Consider the following 20205-nt stretch of genomic DNA (forward strand, 5'->3'; position numbering starts at 1 on the left):
GGCCTTTTCCTCAGATAAGCAATTACCTTTAACACAGGTCTTTTTAAAATAACTTGTATCATTTTCAGTTGGGAAGTAATACTATATTGTATTGGCTAATAAGGGGTTGTGGAAAATAGTTTTTTTTTTCTTTTCTTTTTTTTTTTTTTTAAAGGGAAGAAAGAAAGCTTAAAGTGGGTCACAGAAAATGATCTCAATTACTGGAGTGGTACCATAAGGCACTCGGGTCCATGAAGCAGAATTAATCAATCTGTGATCACAGGAATGAAAATTAAGTGAGGGCTTTGGGATAGGGCAATCACCGGGAGCAGGTAAATAAGATGAGGCTCTGTTTTTTGGAGAGGGTGGTGGTAGTAAATCTAAATCAAGGGAGCCGACATATGTTTTCAAAGAGGCAAAGCCATAGGTCATCGGACTTAGTATCCGCCTCCCTGGCTTGGATCCCCATCTCCGGCATTCTATGTTTTTAATCAGAATAAACAGCTTTGTGGGCTATAATCGTGTTCTGTAATGGATGCATAGATATGAAAGGTCCCCTTCAGTGGTTAGTCTGATTGATCCCTTACCACTCAGCCCGACTTCTGTAAAAAAAAAAAAAAAAAAAAAAAAAAAAAAAGTGACAAGGGATACAGGAAGGCCCACATGGAGCTAAATGTCTGTGTTTTTTTTTTCTTTTTCCTTCTTTCTCCTTTTTTTATTTTTTTAAATCTGCCACCTTTGGGTTCAAATTGTGACGTTGGGCATACCATTTGACCTTTCTCTCTAAACTGAAACTGCCTGAGGTTGATAAAGACAGTGGCAACATCCATCTTGCAGAAGTGCCCTGAAGCTTAAATGAGATGGTGTACCTAACGAGCTTTGCACATTGCCGAGTGTGGAGTTAGTGTTCAATAAACATTAACTACCTTCATTATTACTTGCGAACCTTAGCTGATCATTTTGGCTAACCGTCTTTCCTGATAGTCTTTGGCCATTCCGGAAGACCCTTCACATAGCCAAGTATGCAGTCACAATGATAAAAATGTTAATAAATGCCAACAAAGCTTGAAAAACAGAGTTAGAGTTACTCATTAAATAATAGTGACGGGTTCATGGTATCTTCTAACCCAGTGAACACTAACAGCTCAGGTGGGTGTCTTCTTCCCCCCGTGAATTCTTTCCTCTGAATCAAATCCTGACCAGAAATGGTAGGCATATCTAACTTGGTCTCCACATCTTCAGTGCTTCCCAGTGGAACTGAATGCAGGTGCCGTCTGTCTTCCTCTTGGCGAGGCCCTGGAGAGGTCAATTATGCAAGCCGCTTGACCATTCTGCTCTTACTTCCCCTCTGAAAGCACTAACAGGGCTCAGTGGACATACACTGCCTTTATGCCTGACAACAGTCTGTGCGACAAAAGCACCCTCTCAAAATGGCCTCAGTAACTCTCTCGGTGGCACCAGCAGATGGATAGTATCACTAAAGCTTCCTTCTCATGGCTGATACATGCGGGGTTCCTCTTCACTTTTCTCCCTGGGCCCCGTGATTCTCTCTTCCTCAAATCAGTCTCATGATGGGCTTGTGACTTCTAGGTGAAAGGTCTGAGGGGGCACTGTCCCATTTCCTTGTCCCTGGCTTTGCGCTTAATGGAAAAAGTGAACTTTTCAACCAGAGGCTAAAAAGTCCTTTTATCCCAGCTCAGTGGTAAGGAAGGACTGCCAAATCATTTATACGATGAGTCTTTTTTTTTTTTTTTTAATTTATAAAAACAAAATCCTCAGGATTACAATGTTTTATTTAATAGTTTTGAAAAATTTTCACCCTTTTTCCTCTGTGGGCCTCAAATTCTCGTTTTTTCCTCTACACGTGTTGTGGCCTGAATGTGTCCCTCCTACCACCGAATGTATATATTGAAGCCTTTTTACCCAATGTGATAGTATGAGACAGTGGGGCCTTTGGGAGGTAATTAGGTTTAGACGAGGTCATGGGGATAGAGCCCCCATGATGGGATTAATGTCCTCCTAAGAAGAGGAAGGGACCAGAGTGCTCTCTGTCCTTTGTGAAGATGCAGCAAGACGTCAGCTACCTACAAACCAGGAAGTGGGCTCTCACCTGGAACCTAATTAGCTTGTACCTTTAAAAAAAAAAAAAAAAACTTTTTTTTTTTTTTTTCCTGGAAGAGAGTGTGGCTGGAGCAGGGGAGAGGAGCCAAGGGAGGCAGAGAATCTTAAGCAGGCTCCATGCTCAGTGAGGAGCCCAACGTGGGGACCCACGACCCTGGGATCATGACCTGAACTGAAATCAAGAGTCGGATGCTCAACCGACTGAGCCACCCAGCAGCCCCAGCTTGTACCTTGGTCTTGGGCTTCCCAGTCTCCAGAACTGTGAGAAATAAGTGCCTGTTGTCGAAGCCCCCCAGATAGTAATGTGTTATAGCAGCCAGGCAGGCAGTAAGACAGTATGCTGAATGCCTGTATGAACACTGTCCATCGTGAGGCTGGGCCCTTACAGTAGTCAGGAAGTGGGTCTGGCTGAGACATCAGGAGATACCTTTCACTGCATAATTCTGCCAAACGTCTCAGCCCTGCTCTCTCCTTGGGTTTTCGGCCAAAATGGGTCTTAATTATAGCATATGGCTGTCTGGATGTCCCAATTCATTCCATTGTTGTCCCTAATGTAAATCAGGATAGCAATGTAAATTTTAAATAAAAAGCATGTTTGGTGTCAGTCCAAGCAGCCATTAAAAATAAGATCAGGATTTATAATGAGCCTCACTGGGAGAGTAAAATCCTTCAGACTGCTGAAAACACCAACCTTCACCAATGTGTGACACACAACAGAGGAAATGAAAACAAAAACAAAGTACCTATTTTCACAGTAAATGATATTGAGGTCCATATTTACTCGAGTGACGAACATATGGCAGTCAATTCTGACTTCATTGATCGTAGGGGGAGGCAGGGCATGAGCCACAACCACAAGACCCATGATTTGGCTGGGAACGGTCCTCCCGTGGGATAGTGACACCCTCAGTCGTAGCCGGCCTGTTATGTGAATCACCTGTAATAGAACATTAAGTACACGACACAGTCAAATTTACATCTGGGATGTGACAGTATTTCTTGCAAGAAATGCAAAATTACATCTGGAACAACCAACATTAGCTTGTATCTTCTGTAATCATAATGGCTGTCAAAGTGCCCTTGATGTCCTCAAGGCAGGGACAAAAGAGAAATAATATTATATGCTGAGCTTTTCTCAGTGCGGCATTATTATTGTGCAATTCTATTTTCAGGACTTTTTCTTTCCCTTTATTCTTCTTCTCTTCCTCCTCCTCTCTCTCTATCTCTCTCTCTTTACATTTAGAGGAAGTGTATAACCAGTTAAAATGACCAGAAAGTTGAGCAATGAGCTGCAAAAAGAAATGTTTGCATTATCAGCACTTGTTAATGGATGATGTTTGTCTGTCTGCAGATCTGTACTGAGTGGATTACAATGGCCATCTCCTTTCAGAAGTATGGCTCATAGCTTTCCTTTGCTGGGGGTGGGGTTTGATATTGCAAAAAGGCCAAAGCCTCCAACGAGCAAGTCTTAGTGACCATGACATGAATGGGCCTTTTAGAGCATAGATATTCCATGTTAGAAATCACTGAGTTACCAGTAATGCTGTGATTTAGTGCTCTATGGGGTTGGAGATCAGAGGACTTTGGCCTATCATTTGTTCCTTGAGCTCGTTCTAAAGCAGGATCAGGAAATTTGCACCATTTTGGTGGCTTGTTTGGTTACTTGTGCAGACACAGGAGGGAGAATGTTGGGCTGTCATTTTTAGTTTCTTAGCCAAAGTATACCCTAGATAGTCCAAGCCATCTAGAACCAAATGAAAGTGGTTCGTCTTTGTCACACATTTTAAACGGTATTTTTACAGACGTCCTTTTAAAAGTTGCTTTGCTTATAAACTACACATAGAAGGACAGCCATAATGTCAACTTCTTTAAGCGATGTTTTGAGGAAACATAAATCATAAAAGTATGGAAAGTATAAAGGATTTGGGTATTTCATGATGATGGAAGTTGTGTGGGGTGTTGGGGGGAGGAGGGTGTTGGAGGCATGCGCATGCGTGTGTGTGTGTGTGTACTCTATGTTCCTAGAATGGTGCTACAGTGTGGGCGGGTCTCCAAAACTAGGTTGTAGATGTAATCACTGTGATTCACTGTACCAGGGAGGTCGGTTTAGTAGCTAACCAAGTTCTCCCTTTGGTTTGCCTCTCCAAAAATGCATCATTGACCATCAAACCATCTTTTGAGATTGTTGGCTTCCCTCTTGGCCATAAAGAACTGAAGTAGATCTCTGGCCTCCCAGGAGCAGTAGGATCTAATGCCTGCTCTCCTTCGCAGGGGCTTGACTGGTAATTCCTTTTTCATTTTGTTTTTGTTTCCCTCAAGTCATTCAGTTTTCCAAAAGCAAGCCACACTGCTGTCAGTCAAGAGGCAGGATCAAAGCTTATGGGGCTGCTCTTCCGAGTCCTGGTGTCCTAAAGAATACCTCTTTCCCCATTCCCTTTACATTTGCACCCAGAGCTGCAGATCTGGAAACACCAACGAGGAGGATTATTTAGGGTATTTCAGGAGCAGCTTTTTGACCACCCACATTTGAAGTTGACTAAATTCATACTTAATGCACCTTTGCTTTAAGCTTTGGTCAGACGAGCTACTTTATCAATATTTGAAAATGTTCCTAGAGGCACAGATGCTAAAACACCATCACAGATATACATTTTTGTAAGACCTCATTAACTAATAAAGAAATGGGATTAACTTCACAGGAGGGGTGTTAACAGGCCCTGGTCCTCCTCCCAGCTAGGCTTACGTAGATGCTCATTTATCATTATCTGTCTTGTTTTATCAGGAACTCTCAGCTTCTTGGAAAAACAGATCTATAAATGCTCAAGAAAATACGCACTCAGAAATGATATGATAAATAAATCCCCACTTGGTATTCTATTCCAAAGCAATTTATGGGCTTCTGGGCTAGAAAGCATTTTGAGAAGGCAGAGAGGCTACTGTGGGGAGCTGTCTGTATGTCAGATTTACCTGTGCACCGCCCCCCCCCCCCGCCATCTCCAGCTTTGCCTGTGGCCATCGAGGGGTTGAATTGGGTCCACAGTTGGGTCCGATAGGGGTCTAGATTTGCCATTTTCTGATTTTGTTACCCAGGACGAGTCGCTCAACCTCTCTGCATCTCGATTTTCTTTTCTGTAAAATGGGGATAATCATATTCTGCAGTTAGGTTATGAAAGTGAAAGGTGATAAGGGAGGTGAACACTTTCTAAATTGCAAAGAAGTGTCCAAATTTCATTATAATTCTGTTTGCTTTTTAAAATATCAGCTGAATCATAAGGGTGAGGCCTGATTACTAATTTAATCTTGACCAAAAGTCTAATAAATGAATTCTTCTTATTTTAAGGGATCATAAAATTTCATGTTTGAAAGAAATTTTGGAAGAGTCTATCTTAGGTCCTTCTCCTTTTCTTTTTTCTTTTTCTTTTTTGTTTTAGTGGAAAAGAGGTTTCTAGAAAGTTCATTTCCTACCCAGATTCACCTAACTCAGAAATTGCAAAAGCCTGGAATTCAGGTTTTTAGGTCTTGTTGGAGTGTCATTTCAACTTTGTTATGCCTGTATGATTTCTGTGTTCATATTCATGTTGAATGAAATGTTACAAGTTAATACCAGAGGCCAACTCACTACTTCAAGTAAACTGTATATGAACCTTTAAAAAGATTTCATTTGGGGCGCCTGGGTAGCTCAGTCAGTTAAGCCTCCAACTTCGGTTCAGGTCATGATCTCATGGTTTGTGAGTTCAAGTCCTGCATCAGGCTCTGTGCTGACAGCTCAGAGCCTGGAGCCTGCTTCAGATTCTATGTCTTCTTCCCCCCGCCCCCCACTGACACTGTGTGTGTGTCTCTCTCTCTTTCTCAAAAATAAATAAACATTAAAAAATTAAAAACAAAAAAGTTTTCATTTCTAACCAGAAGCTCTGGTTATTTGAAAAGTCTTTGAGAAGTAGTAAAAACTAAGGTGAAGAGAAAATAGGGGCACCTGGGTGGCTCAGTTAAATGTCCTACTTTGGCTCAGGTCATGATCTTGTGACTCATGAGTTCAAGCCCTACATCGGGCTCTGTGCTGATGGCTCAGAGTCTGGAGCCTGCTTCGGATTCTGTCTCCTTCTCTCTCTGCCCTTCCCCCATTCATGCTCTGTCTCTCCTTCAAAAATAAATAAACATTAAAAAAAAAAGTTTAAAAAAAAAGATAAAGTAATGAAATAACGAATGTAGTAATTAAACAGTCAGGAAATGTCAAAGAACAGTCAGAGGATATGTTTGTCTATATGTAGGTACCTCTGGTGGTAAAGGAGGTTGAGATTGATGAGAAGAAAGGAGTATCTATTTAGATCCACACTTGGTTTTTGGGTTTAAATTAATGCATTTTTCCAAATCGACTTCATAATGCAGATAGTTTTTTTTCCCCATGTGACAGCTATGTTCAAATTTTAGAAACATGTCTGACAGCACATATCCAAACACAAAGAGAGTTGAATTTTCACTTTGTAGATGCTTTGAAGACCTGGCATGTAGTGTAAAGAGTATTGTCAGAAGGGCTGGGGTTCAAATCCTACTCTGGCACTGTATGGCCATGTGACTATGATGTTCAGAGAATTGAAATGACTTAATTGATTTTCCAGGCCAGTGTAATAGAGATTAAAAAGCTTATACAAAGAGAATAAGTATTGTATAAAGGTGTCTTTTTTTTCTTAATAAGGCATCTTTGTTTTCTTCATCAAGGGGTATAATATTGGTGCTTTAGTTTCTCAAACATACTATGTGCAAGGGACCTTACTAGGTACCAGGGAGAAGACCACAGTGAATCAGAGGTAAACTTGTCCTCAAAGAGTTTACGAATTACACAGTGGGAGGAGACATGTATAATTACTTGTAATATTGTACTACAGGGAGATGATACAGTGTCTGATAAAGAAAGTGGTTCTCCATCCTGGTTATGTGACAAAATACCCTATGAGGCTTTGTTAACACATGGGTTCCCAGGCTCTGTCACTTACATATTCTAATTGGGTTGGACTGGGCTGGGGTCTAGCATTTGCTTGTTTTTTAAAGCTTCAAAGGTGATACCTGCTTTTGGAGAATATCTGGCTAATGGGTTTGGAGTTAAACCAGTGGTTCTCAACCATGCTAAAATTGGAGTACCCAGGGAGTACTTAAAAATCCTTATGTCTAAACTGCACCCAAGACCAGTTGACTGTAGATCTCTGGGGGCCTTCCCAGGTCTGATAGGGCTGCTGAAAGGATTAAGGGAAAAGGAATATAAAGTGCCTACATATGTGCCTGATACGCAGTGTAAATACTCACAAATACAATTTTGGTTAAGTAACAAGTATGCACCATAAGAAAGATATAGCATAGGAGCTTGGAGAGGTCAGGGTAGGTAGGTAGGAAATGCTTTTGGAAAAATGGATCAGGAAGGTTATGTGAAACTGGCATTATAATAAATTGTTGATGTGTAAGATATGATCATAGAATGGTGAAAGAGGTTTCCAGATGGAGAAAAGGGCTAGAACAAATAATATTAAAGGGAACCTATCAGGGATCCCAGGGCTCCAGGAGTGTTTCAGTTGGTGTGAGCAGGAGAAGAGACTGAGATGGGCCAAAATGGCAGGTACAAGGAGTGGAAATGAGCAACAATGGGACCTGGGGAGAAGCACCTGTTTTGTGCCTGTTTCATAGGATGATGATGAGATAGACTAAATGGTAATTGGGAGTGGAAGAATTGCTGACAGAGGGACAAGAAAGATTTCTCTGTGGACATTTTGTATTTGAGCAGCTTGGAGAGGTCCTGGACAAGGTGTCCTGGGGAGAGCTAGAAAAAGGGGTTGGAAACATAAGAGATGATAGTTGAAGGAATCGTTTTTGGAAGGTGGTCCCCCTCCCCACTCCTCTGTGATAGTTGAAACCAAGTTCAATGGAATCACCAATGAAGAAAATACACAGAGATGAGAGAATGGCTTAGGCATTCCTCCAGCCCCCACTCTGAGTATTTGAAACTTCTGTTTTTCTCTAAATTGACGTTCTCTTGTTCCTTCAAGATTACTTTTGTTAAAAAAAAAGTGAAAATTTCTGAAAACTCTAATTATCCCTTTTCTCCATCGACAAATCCATTCTGGCATAAATGCCAAGCCTGCCATATTGTGTACAGATCCCAGTGGTAACATCCGATAGAAGCATGGCTCCCTTGTAAAGTTAAGTAGGTAAATGGGAAATGATTTTAAATACAAATAGACAAGGATAAATACTAATACGATGTCAAGAAGATGAAACTATAGAAATAGCATAGCTATGGTAAAATGGAAGGCGTATCGTGGCATAGAAATAACATCCAACTGGAAAATAGAACATTTGATGTAGTTCTGGTCTGGTAATTTTGGCAAGTAAACTAGATTGTCCAGGGTAGCATTCTTCAGATAAAAAAATGGAGGATAAGAATCAGGTGATGATACTTAGGGTTCTCGCTAAGTTCTAGAGAATTCTATGACCTAATGCTCCAGAGAGTGGCCTTTACTGTGCTGTATCACTATCCTTCCCCACTCCCCCACTCTGCTACAACTCCATGGTGAAGACAGGAGCTTCAGAGTACGGCTGCAAGTTAATAAATGCAGAGTTTCCTTCAAGAATTAATCAATAGGGTTCTATGGGTCATATCTGAATTAAAACAATGCTTTGGTTTTGGCCAATGCCAGGTAAAAATTGCCTCTGTGTTCTAAAGGTTCATCTTCGTCTGGTCTTAAATCTAATCTACAGACACTCTTCAGAAGAGATTTCTGAACGAAGGGATTCTTTGCCCCCGAGCTCAATTTTATAGAAGAGCTCAATCCTCATGCTTTCTTTCATTGTTCTTGTTTTATCATAAAGAGCTGTACAAAAATGCTAAAGCCTGTATTTTCCTAAACCCCTTACACAGCGTTGCCCAGATGCCAGCCACAGTGAAGCAGAATGTGCAGCCCTTTTGAGTTGAAATCCTCCCATCTTTGATAAAAATGTCCAAATTAGCATTATCTGACAGTCCCATATTGAAGGAATCATTGCTTGACTTTTATTTTTCTTCTGATATACCCAGCGGATGTGCACAATGCTGTACGTACATGTCCACAGAGTTTAGGACGAGTGTGGGAGTGTTAACAAGCCACGTTTCTTGGACAAATATATATTTCTCTTCCTGCCATATGCTCCTTTCAGTCATCTGTTAGTGATAAACACTTAGATGTGCTCCACTAATATGTTCTCATTATAAACAAGCCCATCACAAAGACCTTGATAAAACCTCCCCTCTGTCAATACTTTAGGAAAGAAAGTCCGTGACAGAAAGATACATCTGGAAGCTATTCTCCATTCTTTTAGGAATAAATTTCAGTACTAGTAATATGAAACGTTTTCTTTATCAAAAGGAAATGCTAAGTATTATGTGCATTATTTTCCACATATAATGTAAAGTACAGAATAGGGCTAGGCAAATAGGAACAAAAAAAGCTGCAGGCGTGAGAAAACTATGGATTCCCTGGGTTTAGAGTATCTTCAGAGATTTTTCACTTGTCCTTTAAGGGAATCCAAATTTACCTTAAAAATTAAGCTTCCTTCTGGCACTCTGGTCTTTTCTCTTTTATTTCCTTGTAGAAGCCTGGTTCAGCATACAGATCATCAAATCAGTAGCTCAGGTGGGAAAGTCAGCTAATTATTTTTAAGAGATGGGAGCTTTGAGGTGGCCCCCAACCTGCTGAAAGATAAGGGCTTAGCCAGGTCTTCTGAGCCTAAACATGTAGCCCACAGCATAACAACTTAATCTAAACCAGCATGACAATATCAACCCCATGTAAATTACTTGAGGCAAATTTTTAGGGAATGGGTTTCCCAGATTTAGACCATATTCATAGGTTGGAGAATAAGCCTGAACAGGTCTCTCTGTCCCTGTCTGACTCCTACCACCTAGGTCTTTGCACAAGTCCCGAGAACACCAAACCAAACCAAACCAAAAAAGTTTAGCAGAGGCCAAGTACTTGTCTGTAGAGGCAAGCCCTACAGACAAGAGGGCTCATAACTGAAGGAGGTGCCATTGGACCCTGTGAGCACAGGAGAACACTAGAATGCCTTTCTCTTCCCTTTCTTGGATCTCATTTATATTTCTAGAGACTAGTTCCGTGTTGTCCTAATTCACAGTGGGACCTGAGCAACTGGGGATAAGAAAAGACAGAAGAGGGAAAAGGTGACTTCTCAAGGCAGAGGTGAGATTTGGGGGAGGTGAGATTCAGAGGAAAATGAGGTGTTCAGGCAGTGGGTGAAAATGGAGACCTCCAGGGCCCCGAGGGAGATGCAGCAGGAGAGGTGGTCCTGCAACGGTCCTCATCAAGCAGGTGCAAAGATGGCCATCAGCTCAGGAACCACACGGTGGTGGGAAGCTTTCTGGGAGTCTGTCCCTGAGAACTTCTCTAAGATCAGGGATCTTCAATACTGGGCAGGATTCAGCATTTAAGGCTAGAGGACCAGCGACAACTAGGGAGGGTCTCAGATGGGCTCAACTTAAGGGAAGCTCTGGCAGTAGAGAAGAGTGGAGGTGAGCCTGGGTATCTGGGAAGCATCCTGGCCAAAGTTAAGAAAGAGGAATCTTGGCAGAAGCCATTCCTTGGATAAAAGGTCTACAATGAGCAAGAGACTCATTGAGCTCATGAGCAAGTGACTTAATCTCAGGGACTCAGTTTGGTTTGAATAGAAACGAGGTGAGGGGCAGGACTGATGTAATTGGAGCACAGCCGGTCAGATGCTTACTCTGAGTACTAAAAAGACTCCGTGAAGGTGGGTTCAGGAAGCGGACAGACCTGAAAGGTAAGGGCATTTCTGACCATAAAAACCAGAGGAAGGGAGGAAGTGGGGGCTAATTTCTCTACTCTCCCGGAGATACTAAAACCCTGAAGGAAAAGACACCTGCACAAGCATGCATGCCTCCTGTTATAGATAAAGTCAACTCATACAAACACCCAATGCTGATATCAGGGATTCATGTTAAAAAACAAAAACAAAACAAAACCCTCTAGGGTTAGTGGTTTTTACATACACAAGAATGACCTGGAGAGCTTATTAATCAGATGGATTCCCAGTCCTGCCCCCTACCCCCCCCCCCCCCCCAATAAAACCCTTTGGATTCTTTAAATTGAGGGAGGGACCTGGGAACCTGCATTCACCAAGCACTGCAAGCCATCCCCACAAGGGCCATCTACCTGCAGCATCCTCTTTATCTAAAGAGCAAAATCAATCCAGAGATCTTAATGAAGATGACCTAGAGGCTGATCACAGACTGCCTCTTAAATAAGTGAAGACAAACATATATTTATGGTTAAATCTGGACTGGAAACAAGAGAAACCCCTAATCTATAGAACACAACTCCTTCTCTGGGTTCTTTGAAAATGGAGGATCGGTGCATGCTAGGCAGGAACCCTGGGCTGATGTGGGATCAGGATGTGTTTTCTGTGCCCAGGGCTGCCTGAAGGAGCAGCCTGGGGAGCCCTGTCAAGGCTTCTTTATTTGTATAAAGGTCTGCGTTCTCTCAGTGGCCACGCCACAGTGGGCTTCACTGTTGAGCTGTGAGCCTCTTGGGGGAGGTCGAGCTCTGTCAATCCCCTCCCCCTTCCCCTAGCCCAGCGTGCCCCTGGCTTAGCTCCTGATTAATTCAGGGTAATCCTGGGAGGTTAACCCTTAATTTGATGGCTCTGGTGGGGAGCTGAGGGATTGCTGGTAATTTATCACCTCTGTTTTTTTTTGTTTTTGTTTTGTTTTTTTTTACTGTAGAAATATTTTCTAAGGGAACAAATAAAAAATTATTTTTAAAACCCATATTTAAAAACCATTAGCTCCAACATTCTTTTCTTACATGTCTGTATCCTCCAAACATAACAATTACTTCTCATCCATCTCCTTTAACAAACTTCAAACACCTAACATAAAAATATAACTACAATTACAGCCTTAGTTTCTCAAAATGTGTCTGGACTCCATATTTGTTTCTTGCTCCCTTTGGAGAAAATAGTCTTTCTTCTACCAGAGATAAGATTTTTTATTGGGATAGTTTAAGCTGGAGAGATTTCCTTAACAAGATTATGTAAATGTATGCCAAAGACATAAACCACATTTTCTCAGAGAGTGGAACACTTCAAATATCATTTAATAAAACAGGACCATGGGTAGAAACACCTCGATAAATTGTTAAGAGGCCAAGCAAGAAGGCTGAACCATACACATCTGATCAAATTTTGTTTGATTCAGTTACTTTATTAAAGTCTCCTACAGAAGGACAGAGGACCATTGTACCTCTGTAGAGGGCAACTTTTTTTTTTTATTCCTTTTTCACTTGATGTGGAGGAGGGGTATCACCCCTCATGGACCTGAGAGGACCCTTGTGGCTTAGTGCCACTATCTTCAAGGTGGAGAGGCAGTTCTCAGTGTAACAGACTGAAATTTTATTTTCCAACAACGTAAAAAAAAAAAAAAAAAAAAAAAAGACCCAGAACTAGTACCATACCCAATAACGAATAGAAACTGGCTCCCTTACTCCTATCTACCCCCATCCATCCCTAATACTATACCATATTATACATTTTATTTAGAACCCATGAGCTCTTACAGGGAAAGATATAAATCAGATGTTTTCTCTTTATAATTTTTGCTCAACACTTTTGTTGAATGTGCACTTTACTTAAATTTCTTGAGTCGAACAACTAGTCTTGTTCTAAGTTAGTCTCCTTTGCCTTTGTTTCTCTGGAGTCTGCTGGCAGAATTTATACATAGACACTCTAAATTGCAACAAATGTCCAAAGACAGCTGTGTACCATAGACCGAGTGCTTCTCTGCATGAAGACAGCAGTTCCAGAGAGCTCTCTGCCGTCCTGAGAAAACATTAAGCCAGGCTTATTCTATTCCCTCCACCCAATCTGAATGTCTACAGGAGAAGTGATTCTATTTTGGATACAAAGGAAAATCTGTAGAAAAAATAGCTACCCCTCTCTACCTCAGTTTCCAAGGATGCAGAATTATAATTATCCATGTAGATAGGTAGATTGGCCTTCGTGGAAGGCCAAGGTGGCCGCCTCGAGAGCTGATATATTTTTGCGGCAGCCATTTCCTTATGGGGGAAGTGCACAAGCGTTAATAATTACATTTCTGATAAATAATTTTAAAGCAAACACATGGGTCATGAATATTTTTGAGAAGAACTAAAACCCCAATATTCCCCAAACTCAGACATAAAACTCCTTAAAGATCAAACCTAAAATGACCACTTCCCAGGATGCCACAGTAGGTATGTGGGACTCTTAAAACAATGCAAGGACAAAGCCCATTCTCTTAAGTTAGACACTTTCGACCCACATATGTGCAAGAAACCACACACAGTGAGGCCACGATTCCTCAGTTTTCCCGGTACATTCAGGCAACACGCAGTTCTGTGTCTGTGTGCAAGGACCTCCTTTCCCTACGTCGATTTCCTCACTGAAAGTGCCTGGGCCTAACTACGTGGCCTCTGAGAGCCTTTCTTAGCATTGGGTCTCTTAAATCCAGTATCTTGAAACATGGAGCCTGGCCCCATCCTCACAGCCCTACACTATAACTCTCTGTCTCTATTATCTTGGTTTCTATTCTTTGGGAGGCCTGGATGTTATGTGTTGAACATTGGTTAGTGAAGATCATTTTCTTAACCTGTCCTCAAACTCTACGGCTACTATTTTCTAAGGCTGCTTAATGAATCCTAAATTTCATCCTTCATGAGAGTAATTTCTAGTAATGACATGCCTCTCAAAATGTCTCTCTTTATGCAGTGAATGAATCCGTGCTTGTGCCAAAACCTCTTTGTGCTCAGCATCCCAGAGAGACCGCATGCTGGACTTGTGCAGCCCTCCCATGTCACAGGTGTGGAGACTGAGGCCAGCGAGGTGACCGTCTTGGCCAAAGACACAAAGCCAGTTAGTGGCAGACACAGGAGGAACAGCACGTTCCCCCAATCTCCTGCCCAACGCCTCTCCTCCTATTTAACAGTGCATTTCAGTGGATGTATTCCCTTCCATTTTCCTCTTTTGTTTCCTCAACTGTGTTTATCTCTCTCTATATAAATGACTCTATCAAATTTAGGATTTTAACCTTCAAAAGACCCCATGGCCCTGACATGGGTTATTATCCACTCAGCATATGCGATTCGAAACACTCATGTGACTTTTGTGCCTGTCACCAGCTCATTTGCTGCGTTTGGTTTATTCAGCCATGATTAGAGAGAGTCATTTACAGACACACATTTGGAAACTCTTTAACAAGCTTCTAGCAGTTTCTTTTCCAAAGCTGTTTAAGTCGATGAGGGTGTGGTGTCAGCAACGACAGCAGTTCCCTCCACACTACCGACTCCCCTGCTATTCCTATATCCTTATCAGGACTTCCATTTTGTAGAAAGGCTTTTAAAAAAGAGAGAGAGGGGGGGAAAAAACCCCCAACAACCCAGAGATGCACATTTCAGAGCCTCTAAGCCATCATTTCAGGAAGACGGACTAAAAAATTAAAATTGAAACCATCACACTATAACCTGAAAGTTCCCTAAAAAAAAAAAAAAAAAAAAATCCCCCTCCCTCTTTTTATTTTAAAGAATACTTTTTGAAGTAATTGGCACAAAGACTGTTCTAGTGCAGATTGCTGCAAGTATGCTCTTGGCAAGAACATCATAAGCACTAGAAAAACTTTAATATGCTCAAGAAGCCAAATACAAACTGACACCAGGAACTCAAGTGTGGGAACAAACAGGGGGAAAAAAAAAGAGAGCATCTCGATTTAATACAAACCTCCGTACAAAGGGACCAATTTCTACGATTCATGGTTTAGCATACAATGCAGCTGTCCTCTGAGTGAATATAGAGTAGTTATACATAAGAAATTAGAATTATCAATTCGAGGGAATTTCTCAAGAGTCCTTTTGATATGTAATACTGCAACTATAATGCCTAAGAAACCAGATACCAATGCATTAAATGAGATCAGGTTGGGATCTATTTAGAAAAGGAGGGTTTAAACGTGAAGCCTCTCTTTGATTTGACCTCTGGAGCAGACCCTTTGCAGGGAAGCTCGAAATGAATAGCTTTACCCCTACCTGTAGCCTTGCTTCCCAGGTCTTAAAATATGTTTGAATACATGTAACACAGGAAGGGGGGATTATTTAGAAGTGTTTCCTATGTGGAAGGAAATGGGAAGAACACGCAGCCTTTTGCACTCTGCAAGACATGGGGAGAGTCTCTAATTCTCTTTATTCTATTGAATAGAAGGGCGAAAACTATTTTTTAAGAAAATTTCCTTCTTCGAGTCCTCTTCTCCTCTGCTATTTTATGGTAAGGATTCGAGAATTTGGAGATTTTCTGCATCTTTCTCCATCCACATTTCACATTTATCTCTGATTGTGACCAGTGCTTACTTCCCCCGAAACTGAAGAGAGGGCTCCATTTTCAGTCTTGCTAAGTAAGATTTCTCCTGCAACCCCCTGGAGTTCAAACGTGCTATACTTTTTTTTTTCTCAGGGAACGTTTGAAGTCCCCTTTAAAAATAATGCCTTGAGGATATTTTTCCCTAATACCATTTAAAGAAACTTGAAAGCATATGGCTCTCGAAGCGCACAGGGTTCTAATGAAGTAATCAGCAACACTGCTCATATGCAGACTTCCGCCAGGAGCTTTCACACCCAACCCAGATCAGTCTTTGGAATGAAGGAAAATTCTGCAGAAACTCCTTTCCTCCATCTGCCGGTGCAAAGGCGCAGGGAGCCATTGTACTAAAGTGGTGACTTTCAACCTTTGAAGGATAGAAGGTGGTAGAAAGGTTGTGTCAGGATCAGAACCGTCAGTGGCAAAGCAAATCAATCTGGCAGCTTGTAAGGCAACTCAAGACAAACATTCCTCTGTTGTGCAGTCTCTGTTCATCGTGTGGGAGGAGAAAATAAAGTTTCTTTATAGGGTTCTATTTGATGTAGTCCCTAGTAGCTCTGCCATCACCTTAGGTGATTCTCCACACAGCCAGCTAAGACTAAATAAAACAAAAACATGGGATATTAATGCCCTTTCCCTGGAACTGGGAAGAGCGTGCTGTTCTCCTGCCGTGTTGCAATGGATTCTCTAAATCTATCACAATTAAAATCACACTTCTTCAGGCACAACCTCATTAGTGCTGAAATATCACATCTTGTGCTATTTCCTTGGGATTTTAGCAAAACAAGTAATGATTCTTTTGATTATTGGAGGGACTTGTGCTCTCATGACTGCCAAGTAAGTATGCGACTGTTTGAAACAACTAGAATCAGCACTTGACTTTTTTTATTTTTACTTTGGTCTAGGCAGACATAAACCGCACAGGAGAGGCTTTAGCCAGTATGGGCCAACTTACCCACTCACCCACAGCATCTCCTTTACCAGAACACTCCTGAAGGGAGGAACAGGGTGAGCGATGGAATGGCAGGTGTGTGGATTGCCTGGATTCTGGCACAGGTGTCTTCCTCTTTGCTGGCTTTTCCCTGGTCAGATTGTGCACTTCTCAGACAGACAAATGCCCCTGCAGCATTCTGTGGAGCCTGTCCGAACTACATGACTTCATTCATTCAGCAAGTATCACTGGGATGACTCTATTGCCAGGCACTGTTCTAGGCTCTGGGATACAGTGATGAAAAGGATGGACACAGCGGGAGTGCTGGGGTTGGATCGATGTTTCTGGCTGCTGCAAATGGCTGCTCTGGGGCCCTGAGTGAAAGCAGGAAGGCCAAGGAGGAGGAGGCCTCTGCAGTGGTCCAGGTCGGGGAGGTGACGGTAGCTCAGAAGGGAATGGCAGGGAGTGGTTGGGTTGTGGATACCCTCTGAAGGCAGAAATGACAGAATTTGGTAATGGATTCAATGTGGGGTCTGAGGTAAGGAGTGGTCTCCAAGGACACACCTAAGCTTTTGGCCATAGTCTCAGGATGGCGGATGGTGCCACTTACTAAGATGGAGAGGGCTGGTGGACAGCAAAATGTTTTGAGGGATGGGTTTTGGTTTTGGTTTTGCTTCTATTAAGACAGATTGGTGACATTCAAGTGAAGATTCGGTAGGCTGTAGAAGTTTAAATACACTTCTTTTTTGAAGTTTAATTATTTGAGAGAGCGAGCGAGAGACAGCATGTGAGTGGGGGAGGGGTGGAGATGGGGGGGGCGGGGGGGAGAGAATCCCAAGGAGGCTCTGCGCTGACAGCCTGGGGCTGGGGGGCGGGCATGAGATCATGACCTGAGCTGAAACCAACTGAGCCACTCAGGCATCCCTAGATACATTTCTTTAGTGTCTTTTCTTCACGCTTTATTCAGAGTTCTTCTATTTGCTAAAATATTCATAGTTGTAGCAATTTTATACATAGCTGTTACGAAAAGTGCCTTTGGCAAAATGGAGAAATTAGTGGGGTGCATGCTCCAATGCCTGATTTTTTTCAGTCCATGTCTGAGAGGACAATGGGGGTATTTTCCGATAAAACATACCGAGTAGGACTAAAGACAAGCATGGGAGGCCAGGTGAACAGCAACATGACACAGCCCAGTCATAAAGCCTATGTAGCCTGCAGATAATTTCACACAACAAATTCTGTTCTTTGTATACTTTCGTTACACATCATCTCCAAAGCATCTACCTTTTCAAGTGTGGGGAGCAAATTCCAAAATCCAGGCCAGGAGAACAAATCCATGCATCCAGGCCACGTTCAGCCCCAATTATGAGTACAGGTAGTGCTGTGTTGAAGAAGGTTGAATTTGAATGTTCTAAGGAGGCAAGCACTTTCCCTGGGCCCTGCCCCTCCTCACTTCACCCAGTCTCTGGAAGACATCTGAGTTTATGGCCAGGAGAAAGAAAGGCAGAATACAGCGGTTCTTCCTGATGGAGTATTGGCAAACATTTAGAGATCGCTGGCCCACTTTGCAAGAGGCTTCCCTTTCAAAAATACTTCTGCAGAGTACCCTGGGTGGCACAGTTTCCCAAAGCAATGACCTTCTCCTAGTAGCTAGCGGAGGACTGCTGTTTATGTTTGATTTCCTTAATCCCTCTAAAGCAGCGAAGAAGGCTTAGGGTGGTAATTTATTTATAAGAAATTATAATAAAGCTTCAGCACTTTGAATGCTTTTGGAAAGTGGGAGGTAGATAGTACAGAGGCAGGATATCCAAACTTAGAAGTGAGCATTATGACAGTCTTCTGGTTTATCTACCCTTGGAATCAATTTTGTCATTTTTAATTGACCGATTTTCCCTTGTTTGCTTAACATTTATTAATTGATTGTTATGCTCATGCAATTAATTCAAAAGCTGGCAAGTTTAACGCAGAGAAATTAATTTTCTTTTACCAACATGCCACTTAAAGTACATTTTTGGAAGCCTGGGTTACCAGGAAATTACCTTCAAATTAATCAATAAGGAAATTAGACGGTAGTGTCCCTTGACATCTGTCAATCCAAAATATGTCACTTTCTTCCTTTTGTTGGAGTGGGCTTTTCTGCTGAGTAAGGAATAAGAAAAATCTGGAAATTAAATCCACTGCATCTTCACAGCCAAAGGAAGGCATTTTCTTTGCATAAATGCATACTGTTGAAATGAATTTTATTTTTCACCGAGATTGTAGCAAAGTGGTAAATTTTATGAGGGACGAGAAAATGAAGTTGGTCTTCTTCCCAGAGCACCTCTTTTTGCTATTTTTCTATTCCTTCATGTGATTCCTTACCAGGTGCCACGCTTTCGCCAGGCACCGTGGGGGACACTTCTCAGGGAGACAAATGTGTGAGCCAAGCTCTAAAGGAGGTCTGTAAATGCCAGGTGCAGGGGAGGTGAGAGGAGGGCTGTCCTGACGAGGCATGGTGGAAAGGTGCTCAGGGAGGAGGCAGCATTCGAGCAGAATTTCTGTGGATGAGTAGGATTCGATGGGCGTTTAGGTAGAAGAACTATTATCAACAGAAGCACAGAAGTACAAAACTGCTGTTTGTGTTTGGGAATGGAGAGAAGTGCAGACAGACCCCAGAGTAGGTGGGGAAATGCTGGGGTAGGAGAGGCTGGCTAGATGGTGGGAGGCTATGAATGCCACACAAAGGAATTATGACTTGATTTTGTAGACACGTGGGAACAACTGAAGACTTTTCAAGAAAAGATTCGATGACTAGACCTGAGGCTTTGGAAGAAAACTGTGATGGCATTCATTCATTCATTCATTCACTCACTCACTCGCTCATGTATTCATTAAACAGATGAATGTTTCACTGTTGTTACCAGGCACTTCTCTGTGCAGGTCACTGGGGCTCTCACAATTACTAAGGAGCTCACAGTCCACCTCTCTGTACTAATGAGAGTGTGACTGGGGCTACATAGCAAGGTGGATAAAAGGAACAATGGCTGGCAGCCAGTCTGGGTGAGGATAAAGAACCAACGTGGGCATAAGGCTGGTTAGTGTTCAGCTAGTTACTCAGGCTTGAACCTTGGACATCCCTTTATTTTTTGGTAACCCTTCCATTTCATCAGAGGTTAAAGTTGAGATTACTGAGTGCATCACTTCTCCCGGGCTCATCTTTGATCCTCTGCCTCTTACTCTTGTAGCCAATCATCAGGCTTGGGCATTCTTTCTTTACCATAGCTCTTACTACTGATGTTACATTCATTCTGAGTGCTATTTCACTATTATAGGCTATTGACATCTTACATCTGGATGACTTGGTGGGCAACGTTCTAACTGTTGTCTTCTATTTTTACCCACGCGGTTTCACCCTGCATTTTGCTGCCAGATTCATCTTCTTCACGGTGTCTTTATACTGACCCCCTCATGTACTTGCTGTGGAATTTGGAGCAACCACACGACCTCCCTGAGTCTCCATTTCCCATGTGTCAAATGGGCATGATCAGCCTTGCCATCCCTATCTTCCAGAATTGCTGAAGGAAACAAATGGGGCAGTGCTTTTAAAAATACCTTGAAAACACACAGCACCATGTAGGTATGAAGTATTATTATCCTTACTCTTGAAGAATCTTGATTGATTCTGGAATAAAATTCAGATCCCTTAGCTTTCATGAAAGTCTTGTGACAAGTGAGTCCCAACTTCTACAACCTGATCTTTT

At 42.2% G+C, this 20205-nt stretch overlaps 1 protein-coding gene and 1 long non-coding RNA gene across 14 annotated transcripts in view; one reads left to right on the forward strand and one right to left on the reverse strand.

The window, feature by feature from the left end:
* LOC147580029 (uncharacterized) overlaps nucleotides 1–20205 on the forward strand; it is a 217509-nt gene that overhangs the window by 98229 nt on the left and 99075 nt on the right. The window lies entirely within an intron of this gene.
* Nucleotides 1–20205, reverse strand: part of NPAS3 (neuronal PAS domain protein 3) — an 865390-nt gene that overhangs the window by 26973 nt on the left and 818212 nt on the right. For all 10 annotated transcript variants that reach the window (XM_086709953.1, XM_086709952.1, XM_086709951.1 and 7 more), the window contains one exon: nucleotides 2844–3037. In XM_086709953.1, coding sequence (XP_086566079.1) covers nucleotides 2844–3037 — 194 coding nt within the window. The remainder of the gene's footprint in view (nucleotides 1–2843; nucleotides 3038–20205) is intronic.

Source organism: Puma concolor, chromosome B3, assembly GCF_028749965.1.
Source record: "Puma concolor isolate L17-30 chromosome B3, mPumCon1.1.hap2, whole genome shotgun sequence".
NCBI lineage: Eukaryota > Metazoa > Chordata > Mammalia > Carnivora > Felidae > Puma > Puma concolor.